General features: G+C 48.0%; 1 protein-coding gene across 4 annotated transcripts in view; it reads left to right on the top strand.

The window, feature by feature from the left end:
* LOC106575022 (carbonic anhydrase 14) overlaps nucleotides 1-20383 on the top strand; it is a 36240-nt gene that overhangs the window by 14735 nt on the left and 1122 nt on the right. For 2 of the 4 annotated variants that reach the window (XM_045718860.2, XM_045718859.2), the window contains 9 exons: nucleotides 8420-8565; nucleotides 9726-9821; nucleotides 10052-10118; nucleotides 13250-13407; nucleotides 13590-13713; nucleotides 18522-18545; nucleotides 18654-18738; nucleotides 18983-19024; nucleotides 19795-19848. In XM_045718860.2, coding sequence (XP_045574816.1) covers nucleotides 8420-8565; nucleotides 9726-9821; nucleotides 10052-10118; nucleotides 13250-13407; nucleotides 13590-13713; nucleotides 18522-18545; nucleotides 18654-18738; nucleotides 18983-19024; nucleotides 19795-19848 — 796 coding nt within the window. The remainder of the gene's footprint in view (nucleotides 1-8419; nucleotides 8566-9725; nucleotides 9822-10051; nucleotides 10119-13249; nucleotides 13408-13589; nucleotides 13714-18521; nucleotides 18546-18653; nucleotides 18739-18982; nucleotides 19025-19794; nucleotides 19849-20383) is intronic. The other 2 variants (XM_045718861.2, XM_045718862.2) reach the window with 2 other exon arrangements.

Here is a 20383-nt window from a genome sequence, read left to right as displayed (position 1 = left end):
AACTACAGCAACCATGCTGACTCCATCACTAACAACATACATACAGGTAACTACAGCAACCATGCTGATTCCATCACTAACAACATACAGGTAACTACAGCAACCATGCTGACTCCATCCTAACAACAACCATACAGGTAACTACAGCAACCATGCTGACTCCATCACTAACAACATACAGGTAACTACAGCAACCATGCTGACTCCATCACTAACAACATACAGGTAACTACAGCAACCGTGCTGACTCCATCACTAACAACATACATACAGGTAACTACAGCAACCATGCTGACTCCATCACTAACAACATACGTACAGGTACCTACAGCAACCATGCTGACTCCATCACTAACAACAGCCATACAGGTAACTACAGCAACCATGCTGACTCCATCACTAACAGCAGTCATACAGGTAACTACAGCAACCATGCTGACTCCATCACTAACAGCAGTCATACATGTAAATACAACAACCATGCTGACTCCATCACTAACAACATACAGGTAACTACAGCAACCATGCTGACTCCATCACTAACAACATACAGGTAACTACAGCAACCATGCTGAATCCATCACTAATAACAACCATACAGGTAACTACAGCAACCATGCTGACTCCATCACTAACAACATACAGATAACTACAGCAACCATGCTGACTCCATCACTAACAACATACAGGTAACTACAGCAACCATGCTGACTCCATCACTAAGAACATACAGGTAACTACAGCAACCATGCTGACTCCATCACTAACAACATACAGGTAACTACAGCAACCATGCTGACTCCATCACTAACAACATACAGGTAACTACAGAAACCATGCTGACTCCATCACTAAGAACATACAGATAACTACAGCAACCATGCTGACTCCATCACTAACAACATACAGGTAACTACAGCAACCATGCTGACTCCATCACTAACAACAGCCATACAGGTATCTACAGCAACCATGCTGACTCCATCACTAACAACAACCATACAGGTAACTACAGAAACCATGCTGACTCCATCACTAACAACACACAGGTAACTACAGCAACCATGCTGACTCCATCACTAACAGCAGTCATACAGGTAACTACAGCAACCATGCTGACTCCATCACTAACAGCAGTCATACATGTAACTACAACAACCATGCTGACTCCATCACTAACAACATACAGGTAACTACAGCAACCATGCTGACTCCATCACTAACAACATACAGGTAACTACAGCAACCATGCTGAATCCATCACTAATAACAACCATACAGGTAACTACAGCAACCATGCTGACTCCATCACTAACAACATAGAGGTAACTACAGCAACCATGCTGACTCCATCACTAACAACATACATACAGGTAACTACAGCAACCATGCTGACTCCATCACTAACAACAGCCAGGTAACTACAGCAACCATGCTGACTCCATCACTAACAACATACAGGTAACTGCAGCAACCATGCTGACTCCATCACTAACAACATACAGGTAACTACAGCAACCATGCGGACTCCATCACTAACAACATACATACAGGTAACTACAGCAACCATGCTGACTCCATCACTAACAACATACAGGTAACTACAGCAACCATGCTGAATCCATCACTAACAACAACCATACAGGTAACTACAGCAACAATGCTGACTCCATCACTAACAACAACCATACAGGTAACTACAGCAACCATGCTGACTCCATCACTAACAACATACATACAGGTAACTACAGCAACCATGCTGACTCCATCACTAACAACATACAGGTAACTACAGCAACCATGCTGACTCCATCACTAACAACAACCATACAGGTAACTACAGACACCATGCTGACTCCATCACTAACAACATACATACAGGTAACTACAGCAACCATGCTGACTCCATCACTAACAACGTACAGGTAACTACAGCAACCATGCTGAATCCATCACTAACAACAACCATACAGGTAACTACAGCAACCATGCTGAATCCATCACTAACAACAACCATACAGGTAACTACAGCAACCATGCTGACTCCATCACTAACAACAACCGTACAGGTAACTAAAGCAACCATGCTGACTCCATCACTAACAACAACCATACAGGTACCTACAGCAACCATGCTGACTCCATCACTAACAACATACAGGTAACTACAGCAACCATGCTGACTCCATCACTAACAACATACAGGCAACTACAGCAACCATGCTGACTCCATCACTAACAACAACCATACAGGTAACTACAGCAACCATGCTGACTCCATCACTAACAACGTACAGGTAACTACAGCAACCATGCTGACTCCATCACTAACAACAACCATACAGGTAACTACAGCAACCATGCTGACTCCATCAATAACAACATACATACAGGTAACTACAGCAACCATGCTCACTCCATTACTAACAACATACATACAGGTAACTACAGCAACCATGCTGACTCCATCACTAACAACACACAGGTAACTACAGCAACCATGCTGACTCCATCACTAAGAACATACATACAGGTAACTACAGAAACCATGCTGACTCCATCACTAACAACATACAGGTAACTACAGCAACCATGCTGACTCCATCACTAACAACATACATACAGGTAACTACAGCAACCATGCTGACCCCATAACTAACAACATATATACAGGTAACTACAGCAACCATGCTGACTCCATCAGTAACAACATACAGGTAACTACAGCAACCATGCTGACTCCATCACTAACAACATACAGGTAACTACAGCAACCATGCTGACTCCATCACTAACAACATACATACAGGTAACTACAGCAACCATGCTGACCCCATCACTAACAACATACAGGTAACTACAGCAACCATGCTGACTCCATCACTAACAACATACATACAGGTAACTACAGCAACCATGCTGACCCCATCACTAACAACATATATACAGGTAACTACAGCAACCATGCTGACTCCATCAGTAACAACATACAGGTAACTACATCAACCATGCTGACTCCATCACTAACAACATACATACAGATATCTACAGCAGCCATGCTGACTCCATCACTAACAACATACAGGTAACGACAGCAACCATGCTGACTCCATCACTAACAACATATATACAGGTAACTACAGCAACCATGCTGACTCCATCACTAACAACATACAGGTAACTACAGCAACCATGCTGACTCCATCACTAACAACAACCATACAGGTAACTACAGCAACCATGCTGACTCCATCACTAACAACATACAGGTAACTACAGCAACCATGCTGACTCCATCACTAACAACATACAGGTAACTACAGCAACCATGCTGAATCCATCACTAACAACAACCATACAGGTAACTACAGCAACCATGCTGACTCCATCACTAACAACATACATACAGGTAACTACAGCAACCATGCTGACTCCATCACTAACAATATAAAGGTAACTAACTAGAGCAACCATGCTGAATCCATCACCAAAAACATAGAGGTAACTACAGCAACCATGCTGACTCCATCACTAACAACATACATACAGGTAACTACAGCAACCATGCTGACTCCGTCACTAACAACATACAGGTAACTACAGCAACCATGCTGACTCCATCACTAACAACATACAGGTAATTACAGCAACCATGCTGACTCCATCACTAACAACATATATACAGGTAACTACAGCAACCATGCTGACTCCATCACTAACAACATACAGGTAACTACAGCAACCATGCTGACTCCATCACTAACAACAACCATACAGGTAACTACAGCAACCATGCTGACTCCATCACTAACAACATACAGGTAACTACAGCAACCATGCTGACTCCATCACTAACAACATACAGGTAACTACAGCAACCATGCTGAATCCATCACTAACAACAACCATACAGGTAACTACAGCAACCATGCTGACTCCATCACTAACAACATACATACAGGTAACTACAGCAACCATGCTGACTCCATCACTAACAATATAAAGGTAACTAACTAGAGAAACCATGCTGAATCCATCACCAAAAACATAGAGGTAACTACAGCAACCATGCTGACTCCATCACTAACAACATACATACAGGTAACTACAGCAACCATGCTGACCCCATCACTAACAACATATATACAGGTAACTACAGCAACCATGCTGACTCCATCAGTAACAACATACAGGTAACTACATCAACCATGCTGACTCCATCACTAACAACATACATACAGATATCTACAGCAGCCATGCTGACTCCATCACTAACAACATACAGGTAACGACAGCAACCATGCTGACTCCATCACTAACAACATATATACAGGTAACTACAGCAACCATGCTGACTCCATCACTAACAACATACAGGTAACTACAGCAACCATGCTGACTCCATCACTAACAACAACCATACAGGTAACTACAGCAACCATGCTGACTCCATCACTAACAACATACAGGTAACTACAGCAACCATGCTGACTCCATCACTAACAACATACAGGTAACTACAGCAACCATGCTGAATCCATCACTAACAACAACCATACAGGTAACTACAGCAACCATGCTGACTCCATCACTAACAACATACATACAGGTAACTACAGCAACCATGCTGACTCCATCACTAACAATATAAAGGTAACTAACTAGAGCAACCATGCTGAATCCATCACCAAAAACATAGAGGTAACTACAGCAACCATGCTGACTCCATCACTAACAACATACATACAGGTAACTACAGCAACCATGCTGACTCCGTCACTAACAACATACAGGTAACTACAGCAACCATGCTGACTCCATCACTAACAACATACAGGTAATTACAGCAACCATGCTGACTCCATCACTAACAACATATATACAGGTAACTACAGCAACCATGCTGACTCCATCACTAACAACATACAGGTAACTACAGCAACCATGCTGACTCCATCACTAACAACAACCATACAGGTAACTACAGCAACCATGCTGACTCCATCACTAACAACATACAGGTAACTACAGCAACCATGCTGACTCCATCACTAACAACATACAGGTAACTACAGCAACCATGCTGAATCCATCACTAACAACAACCATACAGGTAACTACAGCAACCATGCTGACTCCATCACTAACAACATACATACAGGTAACTACAGCAACCATGCTGACTCCATCACTAACAATATAAAGGTAACTAACTAGAGAAACCATGCTGAATCCATCACCAAAAACATAGAGGTAACTACAGCAACCATGCTGACTCCATCACTAACAACATACATACAGGTAACTACAGCAACCATGCTGACTCCGTCACTAACAACATACAGGTAACTACAGCAACCATGCTGACTCCATCACTAACAACATACAGGTAACTACAGCAACCATGCTGACTCCATCACTAAGAACATACAGGTAACTACAGCAACCATGCTGACTCCATCACTAACAACATACAGGTAACTACAGCAACCATGCTGACTCCATCACTAACAACATACATACAGGTAACTACAGCAACCATGCTGACTCCATCACTAACAACATACGTACAGGTAACTACAGCAACCATGCTGACTCCATCACTAACAACACACAGGTAACTACAGCAGCAATGCTGACTCCATCACTAACAACATACAGGTAACTACAGCAACCATGCTGACTCCATCACTAACAACATACAGGTAACTACAGCAACCATGCTGACTCCATCACTAACAACAACCATACAGGTAACTACAGCAACCATGCTGACTCCATCACTAACAACAACCATACAGGTAACTACAGCAACCATGCTGACTCCATCACTAACAACATACATACAGGTAACTACAGCAACCATGCTGACTCCATCACTAACAACATACAGGTAACTACAGCAACCATGCTGACTCCATCACTAACAACATACAGGTAACTACAGCAACCAAGCTGACTCCATCACCAACAACATACATACAGGTAACTACAGCAACCATGCTGACTCCATCACTAACAACATACATACAGGTAACTACAGCAACCATGCTGACTCCATCACTAACAACGTACAGGTAACTACAGCAACCATGCTGACTCCATCACTAAGAACATACATACAGGTAACTACAGCAACCATGCTGACTCCATCACTAACAACATACATACAGGTAACTACAGCAACCATGCTGACTCCATCACTAACAACATACAGGTAACTACAGCAACCATGCTGACTCCATCACTAACAACATACATACAGGTAACTACAGCAACCATGCTGACTCCATCACTAACAATGTACAGGTAACTACAGCAACCATGCTGACTCCATCACTAACAACATACAGGTAACTACAGCAACCATGCTGACTCCATCACTAACAACATACAGGTAACTACAGCAACCATGCTGACTCCATCACTAACAACATACATACAGGTAACTACAGCAACCATGCTGACCCCATCACTAACAACATATATACAGGTAACTACAGCAACCATGCTGACTCCATCAGTAACAACATACAGGTAACTACAGCAACCATGCTGACTCCATCACTAACAACATACATACAGATAACTACAGCAACCATGCTGACTCCATCACTAACAACATACAGGTAACGACAGCAACCATGCTGACTCCATCACTAACAACATATATACAGGTAACTACAGCAACCATGCTGACTCCATCACTAACAACATACAGGTAACTACAGCAACCATGCTGACTCCATCACTAACAACAACCATACAGCTAACTACAGCAACCATGCTGACTCCATCACTAACAACATACAGGTAACTACAGCAACCATGCTGACTCCATCACTAACAACATACAGGTAACTACAGCAACCATGCTGAATCCATCACTAACAACAACCATACAGGTAACTACAGCAACCATGCTGACTCCATCACTAACAACATACATACAGGTAACTACAGCAACCATGCTGACTCCATCACTAACAATATAAAGGTAACTAACTAGAGCAACCATGCTGAATCCATCACCAAAAACATAGAGGTAACTACAGCAACCATGCTGACTCCATCACTAACAACATACATACAGGTAACTACAGCAACCATGCTGACTCCGTCACTAACAACATACAGGTAACTACAGCAACCATGCTGACTCCATCACTAACAACATACAGGTAATTACAGCAACCATGCTGACTCCATCACTAACAACAACCATACAGGTAACTACAGCAACCATGCTGACTCCATCACTAACAACATACAGGTAACTACAGCAACCATGCTGACTCCATCACTAACAACATACAGGTAACTACAGCAACCATGCTGACTCCATCACTAACAACAACCATACAGGTAACTACAGCAACCATGCTGACTCCATCACTAACAACATACATACAGGTAACTACAGCAACCATGCTGACTCCATCACTAACAATATAAAGGTAACTAACTAGAGAAGCCATGCTGAATCCATCACCAAAAACATAGAGGTAACTACAGCAACCATGCTGACTCCATCACTAACAACATACATACAGGTAACTACAGCAACCATGCTGACTCCGTCACTAACAACATACAGGTAACTACAGCAACCATGCTGACTCCATCACTAACAACATACAGGTAACTACAGCAACCATGCTGACTCCATCACTAAGAACATACAGGTAACTACAGCAACCATGCTGACTCCATCACTAACAACATACAGGTAACTACAGCAACCATGCTGACTCCATCACTTACAACATACATACAGGTAACTACAGCAACCATGCTGACTCCATCACTAACAGCAGTCATACATGTAACTACAACAACCATGCTGACTCCATCACTAACAACAGCCATTCAGGTAACTACAGCAACCATGCTGACTCCATCACTAACAACATACATACAGGTAACTACAGCAACCATGCTGATTCCATCACTAACAACATACAGGTAACTACAGCAACCATGCTGACTCCATCCTAACAACAACCATACAGGTAACTACAGCAACCATGCTGACTCCATCACTAACAACATACAGGTAACTACAGCAACCATGTTGACTCCATCACTAACAACATACAGGTAACTACAGCAACCATGCTGACTCCATCACTAACAACAACCATACAGGTAACTACAGCAACCATGCTGACTCCATCACTAACAACATACAGGTAACTACAGCAACCATGCTGACTCCATCACTAACAACAACCATACAGGTAACTACAGCAACCATGCTGACTCCATCACTAACAACAACCATACAGGTAACTACAGCAACCATGCTCACTCCATCACTAACAACATACATACAGGTAACTACAGCAACCATGCTGACTCCATCACTAACAACAACCATACAGGTAACTACAGCAACCATGCTTTCTCTCCATCACAGTGGTGGTTCCTCTCCCAGGCTGGATGGGTTTAGGGGGGCTGCCCTGGCAGTTCACAGCTGTCCAAATGCACCTGCACTGGGGCAACGGAGCCCCGGAGGCCGGGGGCAGCGAACACACCATCAACGGTCAGAGCTCCGCTGCAGAGGTGAGGGACTGTGTGTGTGTTTGGAGGGGGGTGGGGTGTGGGGGGTGTTGGTGGGTGAGAGTTTTTAAGCCTGCATGTGCAAGGACATGCGTACGTGTCATGCTGTATATCCAGGCAGATTGCAGTATTAAGCACTTCAGTTGAGAAACCATACTATGATCCCATTAAATACTATACAGAAACACTAAACAGCAATCTAGACTCTTAGCTAATCTGGTTAACACTAGTCATAGCAGGAGAAAACAAACATGAAAAGAAAGGTTATTGGAGAACAAGTGTTTGAATGATGTTAATTAATTGGGGAGTGGAATTAAATCTGATTGAAATTATTGTAAAGAATTCAGGATTAGAAAGCATGACAAATAAAAGCCTCTCAAACACCTACAGTATACATAGGAAGGGGAACCAACTTTCTCAGGTTGGCAGTGTATTTACTGTACCCTAAAAACACACACACACACTTTTGGAACTTGAAACACTGTCCAGTTCTCTGTGGGAAGGGAATGTAGAACATGCAGTGGATCTGCAAAAATGGGTGGAGAGGTAAAGGAGTGAGGGATGGAGAGAGAGAGAGAGACAGAGAGAGAGAGAGACGAGAGAGAGAGAGAGAGGAGAGAGAGAGAGAGAGAGAGAGAGAGAGAGAGAGAGTGTTTGGACGAATAAGTCAGATTCTGTCCATCTGCTACTGCACAGGTATGCCAAAAGAGACAGAGCGAGAGGGAGGGACAGAGAGAGAGAGAGAGAGAGAAAGAGAGGGGGGGTAATGAGAGGGAGGGACAGCGAGAGAGAGAGAAAGTGAGAGAGTTTGAAAACATGAAGGAGAGGCTCTGTGCTCTGGTTACACACTATTACATAAAGACAGACAATTAGTCTTTATCTCTCCACCCTCCCCTACTCCCTCCCTCTCTCATTCCCTCTCCCTCACTCTCTTTTTCTCCCATCTGACCCCTATGTAAACGAATGTAGCAGCACTTTTCATTCAAACTCAAGAAGGATTTTCTAAAGATTAGACACACACACACACACAGACACACAGACACACACACACACACACACACACACACACACACACACACACACACACACACACACACACACACACACACACACACACACACACACACACACACACATGCTAACCATGTTCCCTCTCTGTGTAGCTGCATGTGGTGCACTACAACTCAGAGCTGTACCCTAACATGTCAGTGGCTATGACCCAGCAGGATGGACTGGCAGTCCTGGGAGTCCTCATAGAGGTAGGACTATTACATCATAACTCCCTGACAATCACATCAACCACTGGAGATATTACATACTTCATAAGTGTTGTATTTGTATTCTTTACAATAGGTTACAAATTCCCTTTATTTACGTTTTATTTCTTCAGTAGGAAAATCTACACATCACCAGATTAGTAAGAAAGGCTTTGTGAATGTATAGTAAAGCCTGCACACTTGACCTAAAGAGAAGATGTGTGATCTGTTAGACAGGTGAGGAGGCTAACCAGGCTTTTTGGAACATTCTCAACTACCTGGGTCGCATCAGACATGCAGGTGAGACAGCTGTTAATTATTATTTACCTTTATTTAACCAGGTAAGTCAGTTAAAGAACAAATTCTTATTTTCAATGACAGCCTAGGAACAGTGGGTTAACTGCCTTGTTCAGGGGCAGAATGACAGATTTGTACCTTGTCAGCTCAGGGATTGGATCTTGCAATCTTTTGGTTATTAGTCCAACGCTCTAACCACTAGGCTACCTGTGTCACGTCCTGACCATAGAGTGCTCTTATTTTCTATGGTAGAGTAGGTCAGGGCGTGACTGGGGGGGTTTATTCTAGTTTAATTTTTCTATGTTGGTTTCTAGTTTCTTTTTTCTATGCTGGGGTTTTTGTATGATTCCCAATTAGAGGCAGCTGGTTGTTTTTCCCACCTGTGTTTGTGGGAGATTATTTTGAGTTAGTGCATGTTGCACCTCTTCGTCACGGTTTGTTGTTTTGTTTATAGTTTATTGTATGTCTTGCATAGTTTCACATATAAATAAAGATGTGGAACGATACCCACGCTGCGCTTTGGTCCGTTCCTACAAACAGTCGTGTCAGAATCTCCCACCACCAAAGGACCAAGCAGCGTGCCCAGGAGGAGCAGGGATTCCTGGCCCGGGAGAGAAGGGAGTGGAGGACATCCTGGACCTGGGAGGAGGTAATGGCAGGGGACAAGACCCTGCCATGGAAGCAGGCGGAGACAGCGAGAGAGGAACGGCGACGATACGATGAATTAGCACGGCAACGACGGAAGAAGCCCGAGAGGCAGCTCCAAATTTGTTTTGGGGGGGCACACGGGGAGATTGGCAGAGTCAGGGTTTAGACCTGAGCCAACTCCCCGTACTTACTGTGGGGAGCGTGACCAGTCAGGCACCGTGCTATGCGGTGATGCGTACGGTATCCCCAGTGCGCATTCACAGCCCGGTGCGCTCGTTGCCGGCTCCCCGCATTTGCCGGGCTAAAGTGAGCATTCAGCCAGGACGGGTTGGGCCGGCTAAGTGCTCCTGGTCTCCAGTACGCCTCCTTGGTCCAGGATATCCTGCGCCAGCTCTACGCACTGTGTCGCCAGTGTGCCTTCACAGCCCAGTGCGTCCTGTGCCAGCGCCCCGCACTTGCCGGGCTAAAGTGAGCATCCAGCAAGGACGGGTTGTGCCAGCCCTACGCCCTAGACCTCCAGTGTGCCTCCACGGCCCAGTATATCCTGTGCCTGCTCCACGCACCCAGTCTCCAGTGCGTCTCTCCAGCCTGGTATGCCCTGTTCCTGCTCCACGTACTCGGCCTCCAGTTAGTCTCCCCAGTCCAGTGAGACCTGTTCTGGCTCCACGTACCAGGCCTCCAGTGTGTCTCCCCAGCCTGGTAAGCCCTGTGGCAGCTCCCCACATCAGGCTGCCAGTACGTCTCCTCAGTCCGGTGAGACCTGTTCTGGCTCCACGTACGAAGCCTCAGTGATGATCCATGGTCCGAAGCCTCCAGTGATGATCCATGGCATGAAGCCTCCAGTGATGATCCATGGCATGAAGCCTCCAGTGATGATCCATGGCCCGGAGCCTCCAGTGATGATCCATGGCCCGGAGCCTCCAGTGATGATCCATGGCCCGGAGCCTCCAGTGATGATCCATGGCCCGGAGCCTCCAGTGGTAATTCATGGCACGAAGCCTCCAGTGATGATCCATGGCACGAAGCCTCCAGTGATGATCCATGGCCCGGAGCCTCCAGTGATAATCCATGGCCCGGAGCCTCCAGTGATGATCCATGGCCCGGAGCCTCCAGTGATGATCCATGGCCCGGAGCCTCCAGTGATGATCCATGGCCCGGAGCCTCCAGTGATGATCCATGGCCCGGAGCCTCCAGTGATGATCCATGGCCCGGAGCCTCTAGTGATGATCCATGGCGCGGAGCCTGTAGTGATGATCCATGGCGCGGAGCCTGCAGCGACGGTCCCCGGTCCGGAGCCTCCAGCGACGGTCCCCAATCCGGAGACTCCAGCGGCGGTCCGCAGTCCGGAGCCTCCAGCGGCGGTCAGCAGTGCAGAGCCTCCAGCGGCGGTCGGCAGTCCGGAGCCTCCACCAATGCTGGCGGATTCGCAGGAGGAGAGGGTTCTTCGTCCTGCACCAGAGCCGCCTCCAATGTTGGCGGATCTGCAGGATGAGAGGGTTCTTCGTCCTGCACCAGAGCCGCCTCCAATGTTGGTGGATCCGCAGGATGAGAGGGTTCTTTGTCCTGCACCAGAGCCACCTCCAATGTTGGTGGATCCGCAGGATGAGAGGGTTCTTCGTCCTGCACCAGAGCCGCCTCCAATGTTGGCGGATCCGCAGGATGAGAGGGTTCTTCGTCCTGCACCAGAGCCGCCTCCAATGCTGGCGGATCCGCAGGATGAGAAGGTTCTTCGTCCTGCACCAGAGCCGCCACCAATGCTGGCGGATCCGCAGGATGAGAAGGTTCTTCGTCCTGCACCAGAGCCGCCACCAACTCTAGACACCTCCCCAACCCTCCCTTTTTGTTTCAGGTTTTGCGGCCGGAGTCCGCACCTTTGGGGTGGTACTGTCACGTCCTGACCATAGAGTGCTCTTATTTTCTATGGTAGAGTAGGTCAGGGCGTGACTGGGGGGTTTATTCTAGTTTCATTCTTCTATGTTAGTTTCTAGTTTCTTTTTTCTATGTTGGGGTTTTGGTATGATTCCCAATTAGAGGCAGCTGGTCATCGTTGTCTCTAATTGGGGATCATATTTAAGTAGTTGTTTTTCCCACCTGTGTTTGTGGGAGATTATTTTGAGTTAGTGCATGTTGCACCTCTTCGTCACGGTTTGTTGTTTTGTTTATAGTTTATTGTATGTCTTACATAGTTTCACATATAAATAAAGATGTAGAACGATACCCACGCTGTGCTTTGGTCCGTTCCTACAAACAGTCGTGTCAACCTGTCGCCCCAGATAGCTTAATCAAAGTACACCTTAACCAATCAGCATTATTACTAGAGCTACCTTCTAGCAATGTTACCACAACTACAGTAGTTTATGCAGATTCTCTGATTTCTTATGGAAGTGCCAAACAGCACCACTATGTGCACCTAGGAGTCAAACCCTGTACATCTCCTCTAACTTTCATCTGTCCATCCACCCATCCATTCTTCCCTCCGTGGTCAGGTCAGAGTGTGTCCATCCCAGCCTTTGATGTCCAGTCCCTCCTGCCTTCTGACCTGGGGCGGTACTATCGATACAATGGCTCCCTCACCACTCCTCCCTGCTTCCAGAGTGTCCTCTGGACCCTCTTCACAGAGACCGTCAAAATCTCACACACACAGGTGAGGGAAGGTGTGTGTGTGTGATGGTGATATACTTATGCTTGAATTCAAAGCATCACTATGTCCTCCTCTTCTTTTCTCCCCCTCTTCCCTCCTGTCTTCCTCCTCTTCACCATCTTTCCTCCTCTCCTCATCTCTCTTTCCTCTTCTCTTCCTCCTCTCTGTCCTCCCTACTTCCTCAGCTGATGAAGCTGGAGACAGTGCTGTATGCCAGTAAGGAGGACGCTGACCGCGTCGTCATGCAGGACAACTACCGTACACCTCAACCACTTAACGACCGGACCATCCTCTCATCCTTCCCATTAGGTCGGGGGGGGGGGGTTCTCTAACACAACCTGTCTGACCCTCAGAACACAATGAACCCCATGTCCGATTCATGATGACAGGTGTCAGAGAGACTGGCATAATGCTAACATGTTAACGGCAGCAGGGCAAGTGCTAGCCTCATACCTAACAGCAGCATCAGCAGGAAGGGCATGGGGCAGGCTAGCCTCGTACCTAACAGCAGTATCAGCAGGAAGGACATGGGGCGGGCTAGCTTCGTACCTAACAGCATCATCAGCAGGAAGGGCAAGGGGCGGGCATGCCTCGTACCTAACAGCAGCATCAGCAGGAAGGGCATGGGGCGGGCTAGCCTCGTACCTAACAGCATCATCAGCAGGAAGGGCATGGGGCGGGCTAGCCTTGTACCTAACAGCAGAATCAGCAGGAAGGGCATGGGGCGGGCTAGCCTCGTACCTAACAGCAGCATCAGCAGGAAGGGCATGGGGCGGGCTAGCCTCGTACCTAACACAGTATCAGCAGGAAGGGCATGGGGCGGGCTAGCCTCGTACCTAACAGCAGCATCAGCAGGAAGGGCATGGGGCGGGCTAGCTTCGTACCTAACAGCATCATCAGCAGGAAGGGCATGGGGCGGGCTAGCCTCGTACCTAACAGCAGTATCAGCAGGAAGGGCATGGGGCGGGCTAGCTTCGTACTTAACAGCATCATCAGCAGGAAGGGCATGGGGCGGGCTAGCCTCGTACCTAACACAGTATCAGCAGGAAGGACATGGGGCGGGCTAGCTTCGTACCTAACAGCATCATCAGCAGGAAGGGCAAGGGGCGGGCATGCCTCGTACCTAACAGCAGCATCAGCAGGAAGGGCATGGGGCGGGCTAGCTTCGTACCTAACAGCAGCATCAGCAGGAAGGGCATGGGGCGGGCTAGCCTCGTACCTAACAGCAGCATCAGCAGGAAGGGCATGGGGCGGGCTAGCCTCGTACCTAACAGCAGTATCAGCAGGAAGGACATGGGGCGGGCTAGCCTCGTACCTAACAGCATCATCAGCAGGAAGGGCATGGGGCGGGCTAGCCTTGTACCTAACAGCAGAATCAGCAGGAAGGGCATGGGGCGGGCTAGCCTCGTACCTAACAGCAGCATCAGCAGGAAGGGCATGGGGCGGGCTAGCCTCGTACCTAACACAGTATCAGCAGGAAGGACATGGGGCGGGCTAGCTTCGTACCTAACAGCATCATCAGCAGGAAGGGCAAGGGGCGGGCATGCCTCGTACCTAACAGCAGCATCAGCAGGAAGGGCATGGGGCGGGCTAGCTTCGTACCTAACAGCAGCATCAGCAGGAAGGGCATGGGGCGGGCTAGCCTCGTACCTAACAGCAGCATCAGCAGGAAGGGCATGGGGCGGGCTAGCCTCGTACCTAACAGCAGTATCAGCAGGAAGGACATGGGGCGGGCTAGCCTCGTACCTAACAGCATCATCAGCAGGAAGGGCATGGGGCGGGCTAGCCTTGTACCTAACAGCAGAATCAGCAGGAAGGGCATGGGGCGGGCTAGCCTCGTACCTAACAGCAGCATCAGCAGGAAGGGCATGGGGCGGGCTAGCCTCGTACCTAACACAGTATCAGCAGGAAGGGCATGGGGCGGGCTAGCCTCGTACCTAACAGCAGCATCAGCAGGAAGGGCATGGGGCGGGCTAGCTTCGTACCTAACAGCATCATCAGCAGGAAGGGCATGGGGCGGGCTAGCCTTGTACCTAACACAGTATCAGCAGGAAGGGCATGGGGCGGGCTAGCCTCGTACCTAACAGCAGCATCAGCAGGAAGGGCATGGGGCGGGCTAGCTTCGTACCTAACAGCATCATCAGCAGGAAGGGCATGGGGCGGGCTAGCCTCGTACCTAACAGCAGTATCAGCAGGAAGGGCATGGGGCGGGCTAGCTTTGTACTTAACAGCATCATCAGCAGGAAGGGCATGGGGCGGGCTAGCCTCGTACCTAACACAGTATCAGCAGGAAGGACATGGGGCGGGCTAGCTTCGTACCTAACAGCATCATCAGCAGGAAGGGCAAGGGGCGGGCATGCCTCGTACCTAACAGCAGCATCAGCAGGAAGGGCATGGGGCGGGCTAGCTTCGTACCTAACAGCAGCATCAGCAGGAAGGGCATGGGGCGGGCTAGCCTCGTACCTAACAGCAGCATCAGCAGGAAGGGCATGGGGCGGGCTAGCCTCGTACCTAACAGCAGTATCAGCAGGAAGGACATGGGGCGGGCTAGCCTCGTACCTAACAGCATCATCAGCAGGAAGGGCATGGGGCGGGCTAGCCTTGTACCTAACAGCAGAATCAGCAGGAAGGGCATGGGGCGGGCTAGCCTCGTACCTAACAGCAGCATCAGCAGGAAGGGCATGGGGCGGGCTAGCCTCGTACCTAACACAGTATCAGCAGGAAGGGCATGGGGCGGGCTAGCCTCGTACCTAACAGCAGCATCAGCAGGAAGGGCATGGGGCGGGCTAGCCTTGTACCTAACAGCAGAATCAGCAGGAAGGGCATGGGGCGGGCTAGCCTCGTACCTAACAGCAGCATCAGCAGGAAGGGCATGGGGCGGGCTAGCCTCGTACCTAACACAGTATCAGCAGGAAGGGCATGGGGCGGGCTAGCCTCGTACCTAACAGCAGCATCAGCAGGAAGGGCATGGGGCGGGCTAGCTTCGTACCTAACAGCATCATCAGCAGGAAGGGCATGGGGCGGGCTAGCCTCGTACCTAACAGCAGTATCAGCAGGAAGGGCATGGGGCGGGCTAGCTTCGTACTTAACAGCATCATCAGCAGGAAGGGCATGGGGCGGGCTAGCCTCGTACCTAACACAGTATCAGCAGGAAGGACATGGGGCGGGCTAGCCTCGTACCTAACAGCAGTATCAGCAGGAAGGGCATGGGGCGGGCTAGCCTCGTACCTAACAGCAGAATCAGCAGGAAGGACATGGGGCGGGCTAGCCTAGTACCTAACACAGTATCAGCAGGAAGGACATGGGGCGGGCTAGCTTCGTACCTAACAGCAGTATCAGCAGGAAGCGCATGGGGCGGGCTAGCTTCGTACCTAACAGCAGAATCAGCAGGAAGGGCATGGGGTGGGCTAGCCTTGTACCTAACACAGTATCAGCAGGAAGGACATGGGGCGGGCTAGCCTCGTACCTAACACAGTATCAGCAGGAAGGACATGGGGCGGGCTAGCTTCGTACCTAACAGCAGCATCAGCAGGAAGGGCATGGGGTGGGCTAGCCTTGTACCTAACACAGTATCAGCAGGAAGGACATGGGGCGGGCTAGCCTCGTACCTAACAGCAGTATCAGCAGGAAGGACATGGGGCGGGCTAGCCTCGTACCTAACAGCAGAATCAGCAGGAAGGACATGGGGCGGGCTAGCCTAGTACCTAACAGCAGCATCAGCAGGAAGGGCATGGGGCGGGCTAGCCTCGTACCTAACAGCAGCATCAGCAGGAAGGGCATGGGGTGGGCTAGCCTTGTACCTAACAGCAGCATCAGCAGGAAGGGCATGGGGTGGGCTAGCCTTGTACCTAACACAGTATCAGCAGGAAGGACATGGGGCGGGCTAACCTCGTACCTAACAGCAGCATCAGCAGGAAGGGCATGGGGCGGGCTAGCCTTGTACCTAACACAGTATCAGCAGGAAGGACATGGGGCGGGCTAGCCTCGTACCTAACAGCAGCATCAGCAGGAAGGGCATGGGGCGGGCTAGCCTCGTACCTAACAGCAGCATCAGCAGGAAGGGCATGGGGTGGGCTAGCTTCGTACCTAACAGCAGCATCAGCAGGAAGGGCATGGGGCGGGCTAGCCTCGTACCGTGACCACTAATAACATTTCATCAAACAGTATTAGTGGACACAGTGAGGGGCTCTCAGGGTGGACATGTGGAGGAAGGCTAGCATTAAACACTAAAGAGAGGAATGTGGTGAGAACTGTGGGAATGTCAAGGGTTACTGACTGTGAAAGATGTGAAAGAGATAGAGAGGGCAGGACAGAGGAAAAGAGAGGGGGGGATTGAGGGAGTGATAGAGAGAAAGAGAGAGATAGAGAGAGAGAGGGGTAGTGGGGCAGAGAAAGAGGAGCTGTAAATGAGGGGAGGTCTGTTTACGTGATGGCTGATTTGTTTTTGCAAAATCTCTTCTCTAAACACTGACACTGTTGTTGTCACATGACAAGAGAAGAAGAGAGAGAGAGGGAGTGAGAAAGAGGAAGAGAGAGACAGAGAAAGAAAGGGAGAAATGGAGAGAGAGGGGGAGTGAGAGAGAGAGAGGAAGAGAGAGAAAGAAAGAAAGGGAGAGCGAGAGGAGGAGAAAGGGAGAGCAAGAGAGAGAGAGAGTGGAACACAGACAAAGGAGAAAGAATTTGTGCAAAACTGATAGGGTGGCCTATGACAACACCACAGGAGGCTGGTGAGAGGAGGACAACTCATAATAATGGCTGGGGTGGAGTGAATGGAATGGTATCAAACTCATGAAAACCGTGTGTTTGATACCATTCCATTCCGCCCATCCTCCGCAATTAAGGTACCACCAGCCTCCCGTGGACAACACTCATTCCAAAGACTACAGAACACACTGTAGACGTATGATCCTTTCCCTGAAGTTCTACTAGAAGTTGATTGAACATTAATTCCAACTGAATTATCGACTGCATAAACAAAGTAGCACAGCAGTATTTTTACATGAACCCTCTGTCATGACATCACGATCATGTCAAGCCTGTTATTATGTAGGCCTTATGACAGACGTACAGGTAATAAGACAATGCTTTAAATAACATATTCCTTTTCCCACTTGCAGAATCAGTGAAGGTGTACACTGCCGGTAAGATGTGGACCTTCATAGTTGATTCATTATTAGAGTAGGCCTCTGGTCAATGTCTATCTTTTCATGTTTGATGAACTAGTTGGAATATTTCTCTGTCTGTCTCAGGAGAGATCACAGCGATAGTAATAGGAGCTCTGTGTGGCTGTGTTGGTCTGGCTGTCATCGTTCGCTTCATAGTGAAGACTATACGGTAAGGCACTAAGCTGTTAAATGGGGTTTCTTAGCTTACTAGCCTGCCTGAGTGCTATTCTGTTTCTGATTAAGCCAACTACAGAGTTATCTGAAGTAGAAAACAGTATGGTCAAACAGATTTCTGTTGTGCTGGTTACCTGGTTACCTGTGTTTATCATATGAAACTGTGGTATGCTTTGATCCAAAATGTCCTGGGTTTCTTTTTGTTCTTGGTGTCTCAATCTTCACATTTCTCTTGGCAGATTTTTCAAACACCTGCATAATGAAAGGGTCTTGGTAAACAGGTGGAATCCTCCATAATACCTGATACCTACTGCATTCATGTCCAATACTACATGTTCATAAACCAAATAAATACTACTGCCAGTGTTCTCTGTGACAGGGTTCTAATTCCGGGGATGTTTCGAGATGCTAACCATGCCTATACTAAAAGTTTCACCTCTTGAATTGTAAAAAAAACATCAATGTGGGCACCCCCAGTGTACCTCCTAGAGTCAATGTGTAATTCCAACCCTGTTCAAAAATAACATTACTATGTTTAACCACCAGTGATTGGTAGATTCCCTGGCCTATATGCTCAGGTCTAGGATCAGTTTGTTACTCCAATCCTAACCGTAACCATCAGGAGGTAAAAACAAAAAACTGACCTTAGATCAGTGTTCAGGGGCAACTTCATCCTCTACCGTCTGATTGTTGCTCTGACTGTGTGATAATTGCGCACTTCTTAATCGACCCTTAGTCCCTACATTATGCACTTTAGATTTAGAACCAACAGCCTCGCTTGCCAGGCTTAATGCTAAAGACACATGGTTAGGAATGAGACTAAAGATCTGAGATGATTGGCTAGGTGTAAGGAATATGGCAAAAGGTTCACCCAGCCCACACCATACTGCCAATAACTATCTCATTATTTCAAATCTAGAAAATGTGCAGAGGAAAAGGATGAAGGGTCGGTTCGGGTCATGATTGTTGCCCTTTTAACATGATTCTGTCTGTCTGTGATGTGATCGTTTGTGTTTCCTGGTCACATGACACTGTGTTTTCATCACAACAGCTCCACCTCTAGCTGGGACGTCCTGCCCAGCGTCCGGCCCGCCCCCGTGCCCAGGTCACCAATCAGATTATGACCTTTGACCTTCACCCCTTTAACCCAAATCCCTGATTTTACTCCCCATCATCTGCCTTCTGTCCCTGGCTAGAGATAACTCCTAGCACCCCTAAACGTTGGTGTGTAGCCTCCAGATCTGAAGAAAGCGCATAGATGTATCGTTAAAATCGGGCTCAGTTGAGCTCGTTTTACTTTTAGCCATTTTACTTACCAATCTAATTCCTTAAGATCTGTAAACACCAAGGTGGTCGGGGCTAGGAGTTGTTTTGGACTGGGACTCTAGAAATTCCAACATCACGTGTTATCCTAAAGAATCCTAATCCATTCCTGTAATCCTGTTATTCTAGGAAATTTCACCACTCATTTGTTTAAAGTAGACTGTTGTGTCTTTAAATCCAGCGTTGTACTAATATAGCACATTTTCACCCTCTCAATAGCTTTTTAATGCTGTAACTTCCCACTGGGCACACACTGGTTGAATCAATGTTGTTTCCACGTCAACGTGGAATGGACGTCTGTCTGTCTGTCTGTCTGT

The sequence above is a fragment of the Salmo salar genome, chromosome 05 (assembly GCF_965601325.2).
Source record: "Salmo salar chromosome 05, fSalSal1, whole genome shotgun sequence".
Lineage (NCBI taxonomy): Eukaryota > Metazoa > Chordata > Actinopteri > Salmoniformes > Salmonidae > Salmo > Salmo salar.
Note: the sequence above shows the minus strand (reverse complement) of the source record. Positions and strands in the feature narration are given on the sequence as shown.